Source organism: Pezoporus wallicus, unplaced genomic scaffold (genome assembly GCF_028554395.1).
Source record: "Pezoporus wallicus isolate ANWC-B61680 ecotype Strahan unplaced genomic scaffold, APGP_CSIRO_Pwel_v1 scaffold_2584, whole genome shotgun sequence".
Classification (NCBI taxonomy): Eukaryota; Metazoa; Chordata; class Aves; order Psittaciformes; family Psittacidae; genus Pezoporus; species Pezoporus wallicus.
The window spans coordinates 3,760,111-3,778,951 of NW_026642851.1; the positions used below are offsets into that span (position 1 = coordinate 3,760,111).

Consider the following 18,841-nt stretch of genomic DNA (forward strand, 5'->3'; position numbering starts at 1 on the left):
TTCCAAATGCCAAGTCCTTTCTTAAAGGTTACTATTATAACACACAGAGATTCTGTGAATCAAACATGGCTGGATTTTTATCCTGTATGCTGCAGCTAGTTAAGAAGTACTGTATATTATAAAGTGAAAAGCACCAAATATGTAAATTGCATTTTTCTTTTTTCTTTATGACAATTCAGATAATTCTACTGGCTGCACACATAATCAAATACAAAGATAGCAGGCTGCAGACTGCTGAGCAGAGATAGCAAAGGAAAAGAAAAAAGAATCCATTTTGCCCTATGTCAAGCTAACTACGTAATTTCAAGCTACACAATTGCACTCACTTATTTGTGTGTGGCTGCATATGTCCATGAAGCTGTCTGTATGTGAGGGTTAGCATACACACATGTATCTGTATGAACTAGCGTTTTTCTTTTTAATCAATTCAGAGGTGGTTATACTCACTATCAGTTAACTCCCATAGCCGTGGAGGCAGATCACTGAAATACTCATGGCTCAGGGCAGCCTGTGCTGACAATCTGTTCTTTGGGAAACACTGGAGTAGTTTGGAGGCTAGATCTTCTGCGTGATTCACATAGCTCAACCTGAAACACAAACAAAAGGTTTTTCTGAAAAACAGTCTCATAATTCTGTTTACTAATTCCATCTGCAGTCAGCAGAGTGGAAACACAGAGTTTTGCTGGCCAGGATAACAACAAACATCTGTCTGGGAGCACTATCAGGAAAAGATATTCCTCAGGTTAGGGAGTCAAGGAATTATTTGTGGATTGATAACTCAAAATTCATACAAATTTTACAAATATAGAGCATATAATATACCATATCACATATGCCCTGCCTAGTACACAAAAGGATAATAAGCAACAGCATCTTGAAAGCAACTGTTTGGATTCTTCCACTCACATTTTATTGAATGTACAGACAGACTGAAAATTCACAGCACAGGAAACAAATGGTTATTACTATCTAGACCCATGAAATCCAAGCTTAAAACAACAGCAGTATTCATACAACTTTGCGAAGTATCAAATTTTAAAATCCTGTGATGCTTAACAGGCAACATATGCATCATGTTTCATAAAGACATTTGTCTTTTGGGAAGTACTCGCTTCTTATATTTTCATATATTCACACAGCAGGAGGTTGACTCTTCATTAGGTGTTAATGCAATGCAAATATTAAATTGTAAGTGAATTATCTTTTCTAAGCTACCTAGGGAAGTCTGAGAAAAGCCATTGTTCTACTGGGAGCTATATGTTCGGGAATATTCTAAAAAGATAAAAACTAAAAATAATAGATTTGGAGGGGAGAGAGTAAAATGGTGATCAGCAAGGTGTGCCTTGGCTCTAGTAACCTATAGTTGCCTCCTGAATTTCTAAAGCCACTGAACTTACTGTAATATGCAGTTAGAAAAGAGGTGCTGAGTCTTGTAGACACCGTGTTGCTACTGCTTGTAGGTAACTTTGAAAATTCAGCCATGCCTTTGCTCAGTAAAGATCTCTCATCAGGTAAAAATGCCAAAGTGTACAAAAGGTCTCCCATTTTTCAATGCACTGCCTTCCCAAACCAGGTAGAGTAGACTGCAGTCCAAAATGCTACCGTATTTGGAAAAAGATGGTGTTATCTACTAAAATCAATAAACCTACAGCATGTTTCATGCAAATGTTCATTTTTGTTCATCTTGAGCTGGCTTTCTGGAAAGCACTCTAGGAAGATGGAATAAAGAGTTATTCTTTTATTGGGATGACATAGCATAATTTATATGGATGAGTAGGCACAGGAGAAAACTTCCTCTGCAACAAAGAACAGATAACACTGAAAACACTAAATGAAAAATAAAATGCTATTTTAGTGAGAACTTTAAATCACAAATGTCATAGACAAAACTTTTTTTGTCCATGTTGATACTAAGTGTGAAAAAAAAAATTAACGAGTCAGTAGCATCTCTACTAAATTATGTGCTGGCATATGTATGATATCCTGATATTTGTAATGACTCACAAAAAATGCCACTGGCTGTCTTTTTAATTTCTAGCAACTGTATGCTAGACAGGAATTTTTGAATAGTGTGCCTATCTGATCTCATCTGAAGAGAAGGCAGGATATTTGTCCAGAAATTCCTAGGGATGAATTGCCCAGCAGTGCTGACCACTTTAGGATATTCTTTCTCATCAGTCATAATCTTACAGAAATCCCAGGATTAGGATTTAGAATTGCTATTCCAGATCAAACAGAAGCTGAACTGCCGTGTTTGTGATGGCATAATTTTTTCTGTTTTCATTTTCAGTTTGTGACCAAATAAAGACATTGTGAATGGAACAGTCATTGCCTATAAGCTAGGTTGTAAATTAGATTAATTCCAGACTGCTTAAAATAACAGATTGTAGAAATTGCTTCCTTAAACTTTTTTTTGAAAATTACAATAAAGTTCATTACAGAACACAGCAAAGTACCAGGAAAAAGGCTATTCTTAACAAAGAGAAGAAAAAGGAAGGGAGAATTGGTATTAATTCTTCTACACATCCAAAATTTCCATGGAGCAGTGATTACATTGCATCTGTGAGGCCTGTCTTGCGTTCTAATCCCACCTACACCAATTATTTGTTCAGAGGTCTTGGCAAATCTTTTCACCAACGTATTTTTTTTCCCCACAGAAGTAGCTGCATCTTTTGTAGGAGCCATAATAAACTTGCTCTGTCTTGAATGAAATCTACTGTTAAGTCAGAAAAATGAGGTCACTTAGGTAAGCAGTGAAAAATCACCCTATAATGTAAGAATTGTACCATTCCCTAGATGATCCATAGGTATAGTAAAGATACTAATTAAGTAAGGCAAAGCAAAAGAACACATTTGAACACTGAGTTCTGAACTGCAGATGAAATTACGGATGGTGACACTCTAGTTCCTCTGTGCTCTTGTATAGAGTAGTGCTGACATTTTGATTGTATTAATGGTCAACAACGTACTTGGCATACTGTTAATTTTTTCAGCAATAAAATCCGACTGACTAATATAAACGGAAAATAGTTCCAGTAGGAACAGTTTAGGAAGCCAAAATCATCCTGCCAGTTTAGAAACAAAAAGACATCAATCAAATAATCAAGCAGATTATACACTAATACAATATAAACCTAACAAAAATATCTGAAACATAACCACACCAACTAAAGAAATAATTGTGAATAAGTCAAAAGTAGAACCAATTTTATGATTAATAAAAAGAAAAGGGATTAAACTCATTGCACAATCTGCAAACATACTTCAATCTGCTGTACCTATTACATTTACCTGCCTTGATAATACTCCCAGTAGGGCTGGTGGGAGGGTGGTGGTGTTAGTAGATTCTACTGTAGTTTGAAGGTTCCAGTTGCTACATTATTAGTATTATGTACCCAAGCACAGAAGATCATCCAAGTAACTCATGAATCAAATCATTCCTTTTAGCTAGGCCCAGCTGTATCTTTAAAATCCTACACCAGAGCTCTAGCTTCGTTTACGGAACTTTGCAAAGCAATGAAAAAATTCTTCTCCAAAACCCACGTCTTCTGCAGGTCAGTTCCGGAAATCAGTGAACACTGCAAAAGGCATCTTCATGAGGGCTCCTAAGGTCATCTGTATCAAAACTGATGCCTTAGTGGAATGCATGACTAATTTAGCTTCTTTGTTTAAAGACAAGATTTACTTACGAAAAATGCACTTACTTATACTTTTTACTTATACTTACTTTTACTTATGAAAAATACACTGCATGATCATGCATTTAAATTACATCTACTATATCAGAATTGTTTGGAGAAACCCATTTAGCACATAACCTCACCAGTCTGAAACATCAGAATGTTTGGTTTCTTTCTTTTTTTTTAATTTTATTTTTCTGCCAGTAGTCTCTTTAAAATGTCCTTCTTAAAGCATTAACAATTTGTCTGATGTGTTTGAAACATGATTCCTCAATAGGGAAAAAGGCTGAATTTTCTGATGGGGTTCAGTAGTTAAATATCTAATGCAGAAAAGTTAAGAAAAAGAACTAAAGAAAAAAAATGGATTTTTAAATATACCTCCTTCAGTATGTGACAGGATGGAATTTCATACAATATGGCTTTGTGTCTAAAACATAATAGCATGTTTTGTCTCACAGTAGTTGGGCCATATAGGAACTTAGCATGCATGATATGGCAAGTCTCAATATTCACGCTTCATTTAATGTCACACTAATCACTGAGGAACAGTTACCAGCCATGACAGCATACATACTTTCAGAAATGTGGCATACAGCAGAATATGTAAGTATTGTTCTGATAAAGATTAGGAATATTTTTACACACCTACTCTGATGACATCTATGAAACTCGCTGCTTTTCAACTTAATCCCAAAAGCTATATATGGTCTCAGCTCAAGAAAACCAAACACCATATGAACTTGTCTCACTTTAAATATATATGAATCTGACTAGACTTGAGCAGTTGTAAATCTCATTGGATTACAAGAATTTGATTTAATTTCAGAAAACAGGCTTAAATGTCTTTCTGCTGCAGAGGAAGGTCAGTATTTGGTCAAGCAGAACATGACTAAGATCACTGAAAGTTTTGTTTAAGCTCTTGAGAAAAAAAAGTTTCGGGCATGTGCAATGAACTCCTGAACTTGGGGTGATTTGCTTTTAAATGCAATGAAGAAGGCAGCTCAAATTCACATTAATAATTAAGACAAATGGGCATTAAAACAAATGGAGATAATACACTGTCTATATACTCCTAACAGCATGAGGTAAATACTTCCCAAAGCAAAAATCGTTTACTGTGCATATTTTCCATGTGAAGATACGACTCTCACAGCATATCATTAATTCATTTCTCGATTGACTTTTATAGCATGGCCTAGAGGAGAGAGGCACCTAATTCCCTTTGGAAATCTCAGATCGCTTTTATTCTAAGTAATCTCTTGCAACCTGAAGTGCTGAAAGACAAAACCACAGTTAACCTGAACAATCATAACATTTAGCAGAGTTTAAATTTTAATGGCATGAAGAGAATAAACAAATTGGTGCAAATCAGGCAGGGCACACAGCAACCCTTCCAGCTTGTTTCACAGAAGATGCCGTGGTCCCCTCAACAACAGACCTCCTGTACAGTCCCTGTGGTATCTCACCTGCTATTGCACTGCCATGAGGGTTCCATTCCCCATTTTCACCCAAGTCTGCTTGAGGATGGCAGCTTTTTCCCCTTGTAACAGGCTTTACGCCTCTCCTGATTTCTGAGACAAAACTGTATCAACACCATATATTGTAGTTTATGTTTTCTTTCCAAATTCATTATCTTCTGGCCAGCTGATACAGACATGCCCTCACATGCCTTAATAGTTTGCATCTCTGAATATATGTGCGACCCTACTAGCAGCAGCTACGCAGCACAAAAATCGGAGGAGGGCCTACCTAAAGTAACATTTCCTTTTTACTAAATATCAACAGCTTTTCTGTTGTTTCAGCCATGCTGAGAACACCTACCGTCTTCAAAGACCTGATGTGCCAGCTCCAGCATGCAGAAGCTGCTTCCCTAACGTGCCTGGTGTGCCTCCATGGAGCTTTTGTAGAGTTTATTTAGCCATCATGAAACCACTGCAACAAGTGAACACAAGTTTTGATGCAACGCTTTTAGCTTTTGATACAGATGAAGGCATAAAGTGGCACCTCAAGATGAGAATCTAATGGAATAAAGACATTACTATTTTTTCAGTGTTTTACACAGAGGTTACTGAGAACTAAAACTGATGAACAAAGAGAGACAAAAGCTTTTGAAGGCTTACTGAAGCAGGGTTTTACTTGTTGCTGATCAATCACAAAATACAGCATTTGCTTTACAGCACGGTGTAGCGGTACTTCAAGCCTTACTGTATAGCAAACATGTCAGTCAAGCACAGTCACAGGAACCACACTTCAGTGTTGGGATTGTCCCCTACACCCTCATGGGGCTGACAACAGCAGTCCTAACATTGTGCTGGGTTTGCATGATCTTTAGGAGAGGCCTATCTCAAAATAATCAATGCCTCTTGTGCTCTTCCCAAATGAGGTGCTGGCAGAAGTTTAGATTCAGAAACACTGAGCTCTATACAAATGCATGGTGGGAAAGTAGTCTCCAGGTTTCATAGGCCATCGGCTTAATTGCGCTCTTCTAGCTCAGTACCTCACTAGAAGCAAGACTGACACATTAGTAAAATATCCTGCTCAGGCTTCTTACATGAGCTAGGCTGTGGCAAATCCTGCACTAACGTGGCTATACTGCTCCCAGTATCTGTCCTTGCTCTGTGCTTCTGCACAACACTGCACTCCACAGTCTTCAGACACGCATGATTTTGATAAGGGTGTATAGAACTATCTCTTTGGAATTTAGAAATTAGCATGATCCCTTTTAATTATATTACCATATCACAGCATCAACAGTCTTACCTGATTAAGTACTAAAAACGTGGTCAAGATGTTTACTCTTAATACAAAAGCCATGAAAGTTGGGGCTGTTCAGCCTGGAGAAGAGAAGGCTGCGTGGAGACCTCATAGCAGCCTTCCAGTATCTGAAGGGGGCCTATAGGGAAGCTGGGGAGGGACTCTTCATTAGAGACTGTAGTGACAGGACAAGAGGTAACGGCTTAAAACTCAAACAGGGAAGTTTAGATTGGATATAAGGAGGAAATTCTTTCCTGTTAGGGTGGTGAGGCACTGGTAATGGGCTGCCCAGGGAGGTTGTGAATGCTCCATCCCTGGCAGTGTTCAAGGCCAGGTTGGCCAAAGCCTTGGGTGAGATGGTTTAGTGTGAGGTGTCCCTGCCCATGGCAGGGGGGGTGGAACTTAAGGTCCTTTCCAACCCTAACTATTCTATGATTCTATGATTCTATGATTCTATGACTGCCAATGCTAAGTATTCACAGACACAGAACAGAGATAATGTTTGATACTTTGGTACTGCTGTTAATGTTGATGTAAAAGAGGTCAGAGCTCCATTTGATTATGTTTGATTCTTTGGTACTGCTGTTAATGTTGATGTAAAAGAGGTCAGAGCTCCATTTGGAAAGCTGTGGAGGCAAGTTCATTCAGTGCATTCCAGGAAGGTAATAATAACCCTGACCTGTCTGAACTAATTCTCACTTGACAGTTGCACAGATGCCATTAGCTGGAAAGCAGCCAAGATGAATAGCATTTCATGAAAAATTAATGTAACAAATGATGGTTCTAACAATACAGGCAACTAGGGTTTGGTTGGTTCATTTGGATTTTTTGTTTGTGGGTTTTGTTTTGTTTGCTTATTTTTCTCTTTTCATTAATATAGATTGACCTCTAGGTATATAATTTTTATGCACTGGGTAAATTTTTTAAAGAACCTACTGACCAAGTAGGTAAGCCATAATTATAGTTGCAGCTCCTGAATTTCTCAGAATGGAGAATTAAGATGCTTACTTAAACTGCTCATGACTCACATGAGGCTTCAGAGACTCAGTTTAGTCACACCTAAACTACACAATGAAGTGATCTAACCTCTCACAGCAATTCACATTTGATAATGGCCAGTAAGCTCAGTCATGACTAGATCATAAAACCATTTGTAAGGCATGTGCCATCACTAAATGCAACTCAAGTCAAAAACTTACATGAGTCTATTTTCCCCTAACTCTTTCTTCACTAGATTTGATGTGGTTTAGCGTCTATTTCAGATGTATTCTACAACACAACACTGCTTGCAATATCCAGCTTGAAAGGTTTGATTCATATAGGAAGCAGAACATTAATGCTGTTACAGAACACAACACCCCTAAAAAATGAGTTTTGTTGATTGGAGCTTTAAATGTTAATCCTAAAGAGAATCAATCGATATACAACAGACTTAACAGTATCCTGAGTTTCATCCTTCTATAGCCTGAGATGCACCAGGACTAGCTCTTGCTCTGACGCCTCAGAATAACTATGCTGGGCTATGAAACCTTCCAAATAAACCCAGTACCAGCTATTAAGAGCCTAGGGCATGAAGGCAGCCAACACTATTTATTGACAGTATTGCATGTGTTTTCCCCTACTTGTTCCATATAATTTTGATACAGAACAAGGTTTACATTTGATACTATGTATCTTTTTGCCAGGAGAATATATGCTGGAGAGTGAAATGAAGCAAGAACTAAGGTGTCTGCATGGGGTACATTAAAGGTAAGTAAAATAAGCTTATTTAATCAGCAAATATACAATATATGTCCAATGATAGCATATTCTAAGCTATTGAGAGTTTGGCTTTCTGCGATACAATCATGTAACTTCCTTAATTCCTGAGAATTCTGAGGTTGTGATATTCCAGGCAACATGGCTGCTAGGTACAGTGCTCTGCTACCTTTTAAAACTACAACTATTTCTTTAAACTAAAAGAGGAATACCTCAAGTATTTCACATTATTTCACTCAGTTTTCATCAGCTTCTCTCAGGTACTTCCCAGGAAATATTTCCTGAGAAATTTTAATCAGAACATGCCTTTTACCATTTTGCCTGAGAAAGAATTCAGCCATTACTTCTTTCTGATTTTACATGCTACCACCAGTTATTTTAATTCTTAGAGCATCCCAACCAGTCCAGTACTAAAGATACTAATTATGGAAGACACGGTGTGTTCTTTAACCACGACAGACTCCTTCTGAATATACTAAATTTACAGTTTACTGGGAGATCTTTGCTTGCTGTAAGTGCAATTAATGAAGGAAAACAACACAGCAGTGATACCTAATCAGATGATTTTGATTGTTGCGAAATTGTTTAAAGGGCACGAATCTTCTGATCAAGGTGAGTGTTTTTTAAAGGCCTCCTTCATGCACTTCAACAAGTTGAACAGAATACCCTTGGAAAAGAAATAGAGCTAAAAATAATTCCTAACACCCCAATCATTTTATGAGCTATTATTTCACCAGAAAATGGAGAAAATATATCTTTAATCCTGAACAAAAACTCTTCAAGGTTTATGTTCTCCATAAACCTTTCACTGAGAACTGAAAATATAAGTTAGTAATGCAATAAATGCCCTAACAAATATATCAGATTTTTCACTTAATGCTTTTTACAGGCTTAAACCAAACTGAGTGAAAGAAAATCACCTTTTACAGTCTGACTCTTAAAGGAAGAATGCCTTTCTGTTATGCTTTTTAAAAGAAGGCATGGTGAATTTATATCAACTTCACTGAATCTTGGGGCATGATAAAAGGAAGAAAATACAGCAGTGGAGTTAACATTCCATAGAATTCTTTCTTCACATATTTATTTCTTCACTGGTTGGACATAAGCCAAAAAAAGGAGGGAATAATCCCTTCCCCGCCCCCCCCCCCCACACACACACACACACACACACCCCCCCCCCCCCCCCCAACTTAGAAATAGCTGAAATAAACCTCTGGCACACAATACAGTCAAAGCTCTGTGCTTTTCCTCCTCCCACCCTTGACAATCTGGATTGTTAATCTCCAAAGAAATCCAAGCAAAATACTTCCCCCCCCCAAAAATAACCAAACTCTGAATTTCAAATTTGTCAAGTGGGTGCAGCCACTAAGGCAGTAAACAAATTTTGCCCTATTTTCCCTTATTAAATGACTACAGAAAGAAAAACAAGCTTTTTGGACCATTTGAAAACTAAACTAAAAAAAAAGGAAAAAAAAACCAGCTATGTTCTAGTAAATAAACATTAGTACTGCCTTATAAATCTCTGCCTCTTGCCTGATATTTTGCCATTTTGGGTTTAAAAAGTCTTAATTTCATTCTAATGTAAATCAGAACTGGTCTGTTTGCTCAGTACTTCAACAACAATTTGTTGCAAGGCTGCAGCACGCAGGCAGTACCCCAAGAAGGGTGACCTCACTACTCAGTGAAGCCAAAGATCATCTATCACAGTTAACCTACAAATCTGTCTTGCTGGGGCCTTGGGTCCATCAACCACGTGGAAGCAGCTACTTGTCCTGTCCTCCCACAGCTCCCTAAAACATTAGATGGGTCTGATCTCTCCTATGATTGTATACCTCTCAGCTAATAAAATGTATTTTTATGGATATGGCATGAACAGGAGTACTTTGTATTTATTTATACAGCTCATTAAAGGTGGAGAGAGATTTGGAGGCAGAAAGAATGCCTCAAGCCTAGAAAGCTCAGGAAGACAGACCCCAAGCATATGCATGTATTTAACTATGTACATGAGCCACCTTTCTGAACCCAACAAGACTAAGCAATTACATACAAGTAGGCATCCTGGTCGTTTTGCAGCTATATTCCTAAGCTAAGACATGACAGGGAAATGATGCAGAACTAGTAAACACTGAGAGGAGGAGACCAAGATAATGAGAGCATATGGGCAATATGTTGAAAGCTATGCAGTCAAAATTTCTGTACTATGTATTATTACACCCATACATTTAGACAGACTTACATGACACAGAACTAGTTGCAGCTCCCTGACCCTCAGGTACTTGGTTCAGGTGATGTTAAGGGAACACACAGGATGGGATGTCACATTTGCACCAGCTTCTTCTCCAGATTCACTCTCCTGATTTAGCACACCACTGTTTCTCTTTACACTAACATAGACAGATACTTTCTAAAGGGAACATTAGGTCATCTTCCAGCTGGCAGAATGAAAATCCAGTGCCTGATACCAACAGCATTAATACTTGTTAAGAGACAAATGTGCTAGTGCCAATTTGTTAAAAGAAGTCTGAATTTGACTTTGAACTTGAACAGGGGAAAAAAGTGCATTCGAGGGTTTCTTAGGCACAGAGACCAGATAGAATGAGAAAACAATGATCTCGCTCTAGTATGTAATTTGGGAAAAAAGTAACATGATTTTGCAGTGTTTTGTTAGAAAAAGTGAAACATTACATATCCACATGTACCTGTATTGAAGACTTTTTAAAAAGTTGTTCAGATTTAACACAACAGTTTATGCCTTTTTAACTATAAGCAGGTTGGAGGTGAACAACCAAGTCACAAAATCTGTATATTTTAACTATCAATTACTGAACTATGTCAATTTTAAGTGCTTGTACACACATACGAGTGAGCACGCAGTGCTGACACTAAGAAATCAGCTTGCAGTAAGGAAGAACTCAATCCTGAACTATTTTTGCAAATCCTAACCTGTTAAAGTAGTATAAAAGAGAGACAGGGAGTGACTGATATTTAGGCATAAATCAGTACAGGTGATTTAAGAACTAAAATCAAAATTGTTGCCTATAATAGTGACCATTAAAGGTCAAATTTCCCAAAGACCCAGCTGTCACTAAAAATTGACTGCCAGTAGAGCTCAGGCCACTTCTAGTGACCCAAACTAAGCAGTTGGATTTTTGGACTTTCAAAAGATTTTGCACACGTGGAATTGTGGAATCCATGGAGCTCTGGGACACATGTGCTGCCACCAAAGTGGGATGGGCAGGTAAATAAACATGTGGGTCCCACTGCAGGGTCCTAAATGGATATTGAGCTTTGGTGAAAGTAGGCATTTTAGGCAGAGAAGGACTAGTATTATCAGCTTCCAAACTGAAAATAAGAAGGCCGGAGAAAAGTACCACAAATAACTTGTGAACGGACTGTCTGGGCACAAGCCATCTGATTCTTCCCAGAAAGGAAGAAGCAGTTGTGTCTACCTGAATTATCTAGGGGACAGGAGAAGGCCTAAATAGGAGAAAGGGATCACTGATTTAAGAATAGGGAATAGGAGCAAACATACAGCTTTGTGAAGTAAGAGAGAAAGAGCTGTAATTATGGAGGATTCCAAAAAAGATAAGAGGGAGCTCAAGAACAATAGAGTGAAACAGTCAGTGTTGGGAGGACAGCTAAGCAATTCACAAAAAAAATAAACTGAATTTACTGGTTGTTTTTGGTATGATCTGAAGAAGGCTGCTGGTCATGAGAGGACATGAGATGTATATCATGATAATCGAGATCGGAGGTGGTTGGGGAAGGAAAAAGAGTCTCTTGGAAAAGCTTGAAAGGCAAAAAAAAGTAAAGCATATATAGCAGTCTCAGTGCATGGGACAGGAAAGGAAAGACAAAAATCATCCCCACAGCTTCAGGCCTAGGTGACTAAGCATGCTAGCACTACAGTGAGGAGAAACTTCACTGGGAATATGCTCAAGTGAGCACAGAGCAGGGAATAGTAAGAATCCCTCTGCTGAAGCTTATATTGCTGAATAAAGCAGGGCTAGGTAGAGAGCCTGACCGCTCAGCTACTGAGCGTCCACATTGCCCCCTGGTTTGTTTGATCCATGCCAACTAGCACTCTCCAAAATCACTCCTAGGCATAGTTCACGGAACAACCCATGCCAGGGACCATTCCCAAAAGGCAGCATGTTCCGGGCTCCTACAAACAGGATGAGAAATACACTACCTTCAGTCTTACTTTAGAAAACACAATTCCCATGGCCTACAATAGAGGTCTTATGTTATGCTGGAAATTTAGAATTAAGAAACTAATACCAAACACATCCAGGATAATAACTGTACCTGCAGCTGCGTGGGGATGACATAAAGCCCACAGGAGATGTATGCCCAAGTGTTACTTAGCAGAGCTGTAGCTAAGGTCTGCCACATGGCCTCGGGGCCAGAAGATTGTCCCTGTCTCTCCTTTAGTTAGCAGTACAGATGTAGGCTCTAGCTGACAGAAAAATTATATTCACCAAACACTGCCTGTCAACATCTCAGGGAAGATTCGTGCCCTCACGGTTGCAGAATAAAGCTTGACTCAGGGGCACTTAAAGGATCAAATATGAAAGAAACAAAACTAGAATATAACACTATTTTACAAAAGTCATGATGCTGAAGAAAAGGCAATAATAATCTGGAGCACGAGTTTTTATGTCAGAGTGGTGAAATTAGATTGAGGCACACTAACAGCATGCAGTAGGAAGCAGAGCCTTAAGATTGCTATAGAATCTAACCAAAGTAGGCAATGCAAAATAATGGCCCATTCTTAACTTGCAATAGTGTCAGACAGAAAAGCATAAATTTCATCTATTTTTACAAGATTTCCTTGGATTTCATAAGTTTGGGTCCAAACAATAACAGTATTTAAAAAATATTCTGGATTCCTAAACAATAGGAACAAAAAAGCAAACAATACCTTCATGAGAATGTGAAAGAAATCATTTTTTTTCACTTAAATTCTTTGCAGCAAGATTCTCAGTTTCTAAATCCAACGTGAAAAATTAGAGCTTTTATTCATTTGTATTTCCAGCTTCCTATTGCAGCCATGATCATAAAACAAACACAGCTGGCATCTTTATTATTTTATTCACTGAAGGATTTAGCTGGACAAACATCACAAAGATGGTGGCTGCTTTCATTGAATTTATGATCAAATATGCTCCAGCATAAGATCAACTCTGTTACATCAATTATTATGAGATGTGAATAATTTAACAGAAAGTTGTCTATTTGTAAATCAGATCTTACAGATACAAATTCAGCTGAGGTGGCAGACAGTGGATATACACTGTATTATACATTAGAGTATTTTAAAGGATGCAGTTTTCTTGAGAATCACATTTAGTGATAAATATTGTCATTTACATTTGGGTATCCAGCTGCTAATTCAGACAAAAAACATTTCAATTTTTTTATTAAATTTATCAGAGAACATAACTGTTTTAGTGATGTCTTTCAAAATTACAGAATATATCTATTTCCTATGAAGGCTTAATTAAAAACAATATGCAAACTACCATCGCCATCACTGTTTTGCTTTGTTTTGTTTGGGTTTTTTAACATAGATTTTCACCAGTCTGTTGTTCAGCATAATACCAAGAGAGTTATAATAATTTTAACACAGAATGTGTGCCTTAGGATATGGGATTGACTCAATGCCTGAATGAAAAAGGTCAGTTCCCTTTGGAACCACTTGCCTCTTTGCCCTCCAGCAATGACAGGTGCACCAGCCCTGTACCGAGGCTCGCTATTCACAGTGTGTTGCTGAGGATACATAATGTAACCTCTCCATTTTAATGCATCAGCAAGGATTACTGTCTCCTATCTTCCCTTTCTGACACACAGGTCAAACAGACACTGAACATACATACATGATGATCAGCCTGCAGCCATTTCACATTCTCAAACAATAGCTTCAAACTTTAAAAGGTACGTTATTTACAGAAATCACTAAATTTAACTATGAAAACCGTTTGGCTAGCAAATAGCTTCAAGCTTTGAAACCAAATTACTGTTTTCACGAGTCTCCTAAAATGCCATTTGTTTTTGTATCATTAATTTAAAAAAAAAAAAAAGAAAAGAAAAATTCTTGCTTCTCTATCCTATACGATAGGAAAGAAGTCAGAAATCTGAAGGCAGATACATGATGTGCCATAGTTAGAATTGCAGGAAAGGAGGCAATTAAGATTTTCTTGCCAAAGTTGTAATGAATTTTGGGAGATGGTCTCAGGACAGTCTCACGAATGGCAACCTGTAAATACTTACAATTACCATCCTACCTCAAAAAAGTAGGTGTTAAGAATTATGCTCAAAACCCCACATCAAATCATCATAAAAGTCAGTTAAAAAAATATTTATCTGAGGTAAAGATACTTCGTGATGTCTGTACCACTGCAGAAACCTACTGTCTGTAGGTCTTCGGCTGGCAACAGAGCCAAACAGCATGGGCTTTGAGATTGGCTTAAACTATCTGTAGAGATGACAAAACTCAGTAGCATAATGAAATTATTACATTTATTGCCTGCCTGCGCTGTCTCTCTAAATTCTATACATTTCTGAGACCCTAAAATGAGAATCATAGGAACTGTTAAGGAACAAATATCTGTAATGCATGACAAAAAGCAGTGGATAATATCAAGCCACTTATGCCAACAGCAGTGGCTTAGCACTAGGCAGTTTTGAATGCCAGCCCAATTCTTCAGGCGCCTATCATTTTGGCTTCATTTTGGAAGAATCTTGTCTTTAATGGCTACATACAAATAATGAGAGACACAGCAGTAAGGTCTACTTCACTTACATTACTGCCTTCACAATATGTCTTCAATTCCTCGGGCAAATATTTTTAAAACACATCCCAGAGACTCAATTTTGTCAGCAACATCATTATCTAGAGAAGAAAGATTTCAGTAGAGAGGCCAACAGTACAGAACTGCAGCAAGAGGGCAGAACTAGGAATGTGAGGATATAATGATGCCTGGTGCCTCTGATCAGAAAGTATTAGACTTCAAACCAAGAAATGAACCCAGACACTATGGCAACATACGAGTAACAGACTACCAGAAACATAATTCTGAGAAATTATTAAAACACTGGCATGTAGAAATGCGTAAGAAGAAAGAACAACTGGAAACATCTGAAAAGAGTTGATCAGTAAGTACTCAAAAACATTAATGAAGAACATACTTTGAAAAAAAAAAAATTATGCCTGGAAACACCAAATAAACATGTCTATCTGATATACGTCTCAATATCCTAAGGAATTCTTAAGGAATTAGTGAGGATACCAAACAAATGTAAGGCACCTTTTAAAAGTCTTTCCAGGGAACCTCTGCAAGAAGAGTTAGCTCTCTTTCCTCATTTCTGTTTACAGGGTTATTACTGCAGATAAGTTACTGTAATGTTAGCTAATTTTTGTCTGTAAAGTATTGTATTAGACTTAAAAAACATATATATATATACTTCCTTTCTGATTTTTAAATAAGGAAGACTATCTTGGCAAATATTTGCTGGGTGCTGACACACAATATAGGCAGTAAAAACAAAACAAACAATATGGAAGCAAAACCTGTTTTAGGAAAAAACTAAGACAAAATGGCAATCAAAAGAAAGAAAATGTGACTAATGAATAACACATCAGATAAATCAGTTATTTTAAAAAATGGACTTAATCATTGGTGGAATAAAGCGACAGGAGATAATGTGCGATGCAATTGCTTTAAGAAATCTTGCTCTGTAGACAAACCCCAAAGAGCTGAGATATGATACACTATCTCATGGACTGAAAACTGGATAACAGACCATAAGCAATGGGTAAGGATGAGTGGCAACATATGGATTTGAAGGGAAGTGTCCAGCTGCGTGCCAGAGGGATTAGCGTTAGTCACAGTTTTATTTAACATCTTTATTATGACCTGGACCAAGGGATACACTGCATACTGAGTCAATTCTTAGATGAACTAAATGTTGGAAACACCATATAAGACAAAGAAATTAGTGCAAAGAAGCTAAAAGTGATATACGTGGGCAAAAAATGCCTACAAATAAGATAGAGCAAAGAGAACTACAGACCATTAACTACCAGGGAAGAATAACCCAAAATATGGATAGGTTCAGAGATAGTAATGCCAACAAACTAGTCCAATGTCAGAAACTGAATTAAATGATGCAGAAGACAACAAAGAACACCCATGTATGCTATGGCTGTGCTTTCACAGCTGTCACAGATGAGTAAGGTATAGGATGGTAACAATCTAATTTTACTAATGAAACATAGAGTTATTAGGCTATTGTGGTTCAGATTAGGAGGTTTATTACTACTTTTAACTGGGCCAAGAGGATGTAACACAATACCTAAGGCTTAGCATCACAAAAAGGGGGTGGAAGGGGGAGAAATTTGGAATAAAACAAAAATAAATTGAATGTTAGGATAAATATTCTATCAATGAGATCTCTTATGAATACTCTTCCCACCCTCTCAAGTTTCAAAAGGTGTAACATTTGAGCAATTTGCAGTCATTCCAATCTCACAGAAACATTCAAATATAAATTGTAAGGAATTTTTCAACTTGGCAAACGGATGAACGAAGGAAATCCAGAGATCTTTCTCAGTCAATGGCTTTAATCGGCACTACAGAATTCACTACTACGGGGCTGACACAACCTGCAGCGCATTTCAGCTTAGCACTAGCCGCTCCTCGGCTGAGAGCGGTGCCTTTTGCACGGCTGCAGCTGAGCTCCCTGTACGGAACCAGAAACGGTACTAAGCGGGTGTAGTGTACAGAAGCAGACACACACACAAGCACTGAAGTGCAAACAAGCAGCTTCCACCACCCTGAAATTACTGTAATAAACCCCATTAAGTACTGAAATAAACAAACAAGCAGCGTTAGGAAAACATTTGCAACCAAAACGCGGCCTCCGCCGTTGCCTCCTCCCCACCCTGCGCTGAGGGCCCTCTGTGCCAGCTCGAGCGCTCCCCCTCGCGCTGTCGCCTTATGGCTGCCGCTCTCCCGCGTCCCCTCACGGCCCGCGGCTACCGCACCTGAGGGGAAGATACCGGAGATAGCCGAGTGTCTGATACCGGAGAACCGATCGGACACTGGGGAAGCTGGGGGTTTGCGTGTGTGTAATAAATCTGTGTCCTGGTCCTGGTAAATGGCTTCTTGTTTGTGCTGCAGGCTGTGGTCGCTTTGTCATGCTGGGATTCCTAAACTCCCTCGGGCAAAAGGTAACGACTGATAAAGGAGTGTTTATGTGAAATACGAAACAAAACGGGAAATTAAAAAGGTTTAGTTTGTTTCTTTCAGTACAGCAATATCACGGCAAACCAGGAGACAGAGGCAGGTTCATGTGCCTCGAAACCACAAATGTGCAAAATCCTCTCATTTTGTGTCCGGTTTCCCCCCATGCTCCCCCCCCCCCCCCCCCCCCCGCAGCAGGATTCCTGATCACTCCTCAAGTGCAACCTCAACATACTCTAACTGTACACAGTCGCACACATGTAATCCACCTTTTGCATAGGTATAGCTTTAAATTCTCATTGCTTAGTTGTATCCAGCAGAAAGGTTTTAGCAATGACAACACTAAAAGCTTTTTGTTCCTGCTGTGCTTGAGAGCTTGAATATTCTATGGCACTACAGACTACATTTCAATGAGAAACTCTGGTGAAGAGACAGGAGGTGAAGGGGATAAAAGTGACAATTATGAGAAAGTTTTGTCTTTAGTCAAAACCCCACTAAGGCAAAGATTTTCTTAAAAAAAGCCTCAACCAACCAACAGAAGCCCAAACCAGAAATCCTTCCCAAGGCTCAGCTCTGAACAGTTCCATAGTTTGTGTCATTCTTGAAATGAAATACAGGCCCAAAATATATGGACTTGTCTCTGTTCACTCAAATTGAGTTCTTCAGGAAGTTTTCACTGAATAACAGCCCCAAAATAGGCCAGTTCATCCTGGAATGCAACTTTTAAACACCCTGGCCTCAGGAGGGGAGTTCTCAAGTACAGAGGCTATCTTGTTAACGGAAGAAATCCCCAGCAGTGGGACTGGCCGTGAGAATAAAGTGTTATTTATATAATAAATACTGCCATGTTGGGGAATTACGAAGCAGTAGTTCTATTTATGCAGAGCAGAATTTGTTTTCAACAGCACCTTTTCTTTCCAACCTCATTTCTCACAATACAACCCATTATGACAGAAGGATCTGAAAAAGCTTTTTATATCCTACCAAATATACACAAGGATAATTAGTTCTCTTTTGTTATTCTTCTGTAAGGGTTTATTATTGTGGAGAAGCTTTTACAAATTGAAAGAGGTTGCACTGCATTCTGAAGGCAGAGCTGTTCTTGGTTTTTATTGTGTAGAGATAATTGAACAGAAAAGTTCAGGAAAAAAGGTTAAAATATAATTCATTATGGATTCTATAGGAAGATCAGATTACCACATCTTAATTCTTTTTAAACCAGTATTTTATAATCGCATTCCACAATATGTTAGGTCATGAAATGTAGGGGAAGCTTCACACTAGATAGAAGCAAATGTCAATGCAAGTTTTGTTTCCTAACATTATAAGCATTTTTGCAAAATTTATAAACCACTTCTTATCTAGCAAATATTCTCTTTATAATCTTTAGACAACCAGTGA

The 18,841-nt window shown here is 38.3% G+C and overlaps 1 protein-coding gene across 5 annotated transcripts in view; it reads right to left on the reverse strand.

Moving 5' to 3' along the window:
- CDK14 (cyclin dependent kinase 14) overlaps window positions 1–18,841 on the reverse strand; it is a 318,587-nt gene that overhangs the window by 64,026 nt on the left and 235,720 nt on the right. For all 5 annotated transcript variants that reach the window (XM_057432447.1, XM_057432444.1, XM_057432448.1 and 2 more), the window contains one exon: window positions 448–587. In XM_057432447.1, the coding sequence (XP_057288430.1) occupies window positions 448–587 (140 nt within the window). The remainder of the gene's footprint in view (window positions 1–447; window positions 588–18,841) is intronic.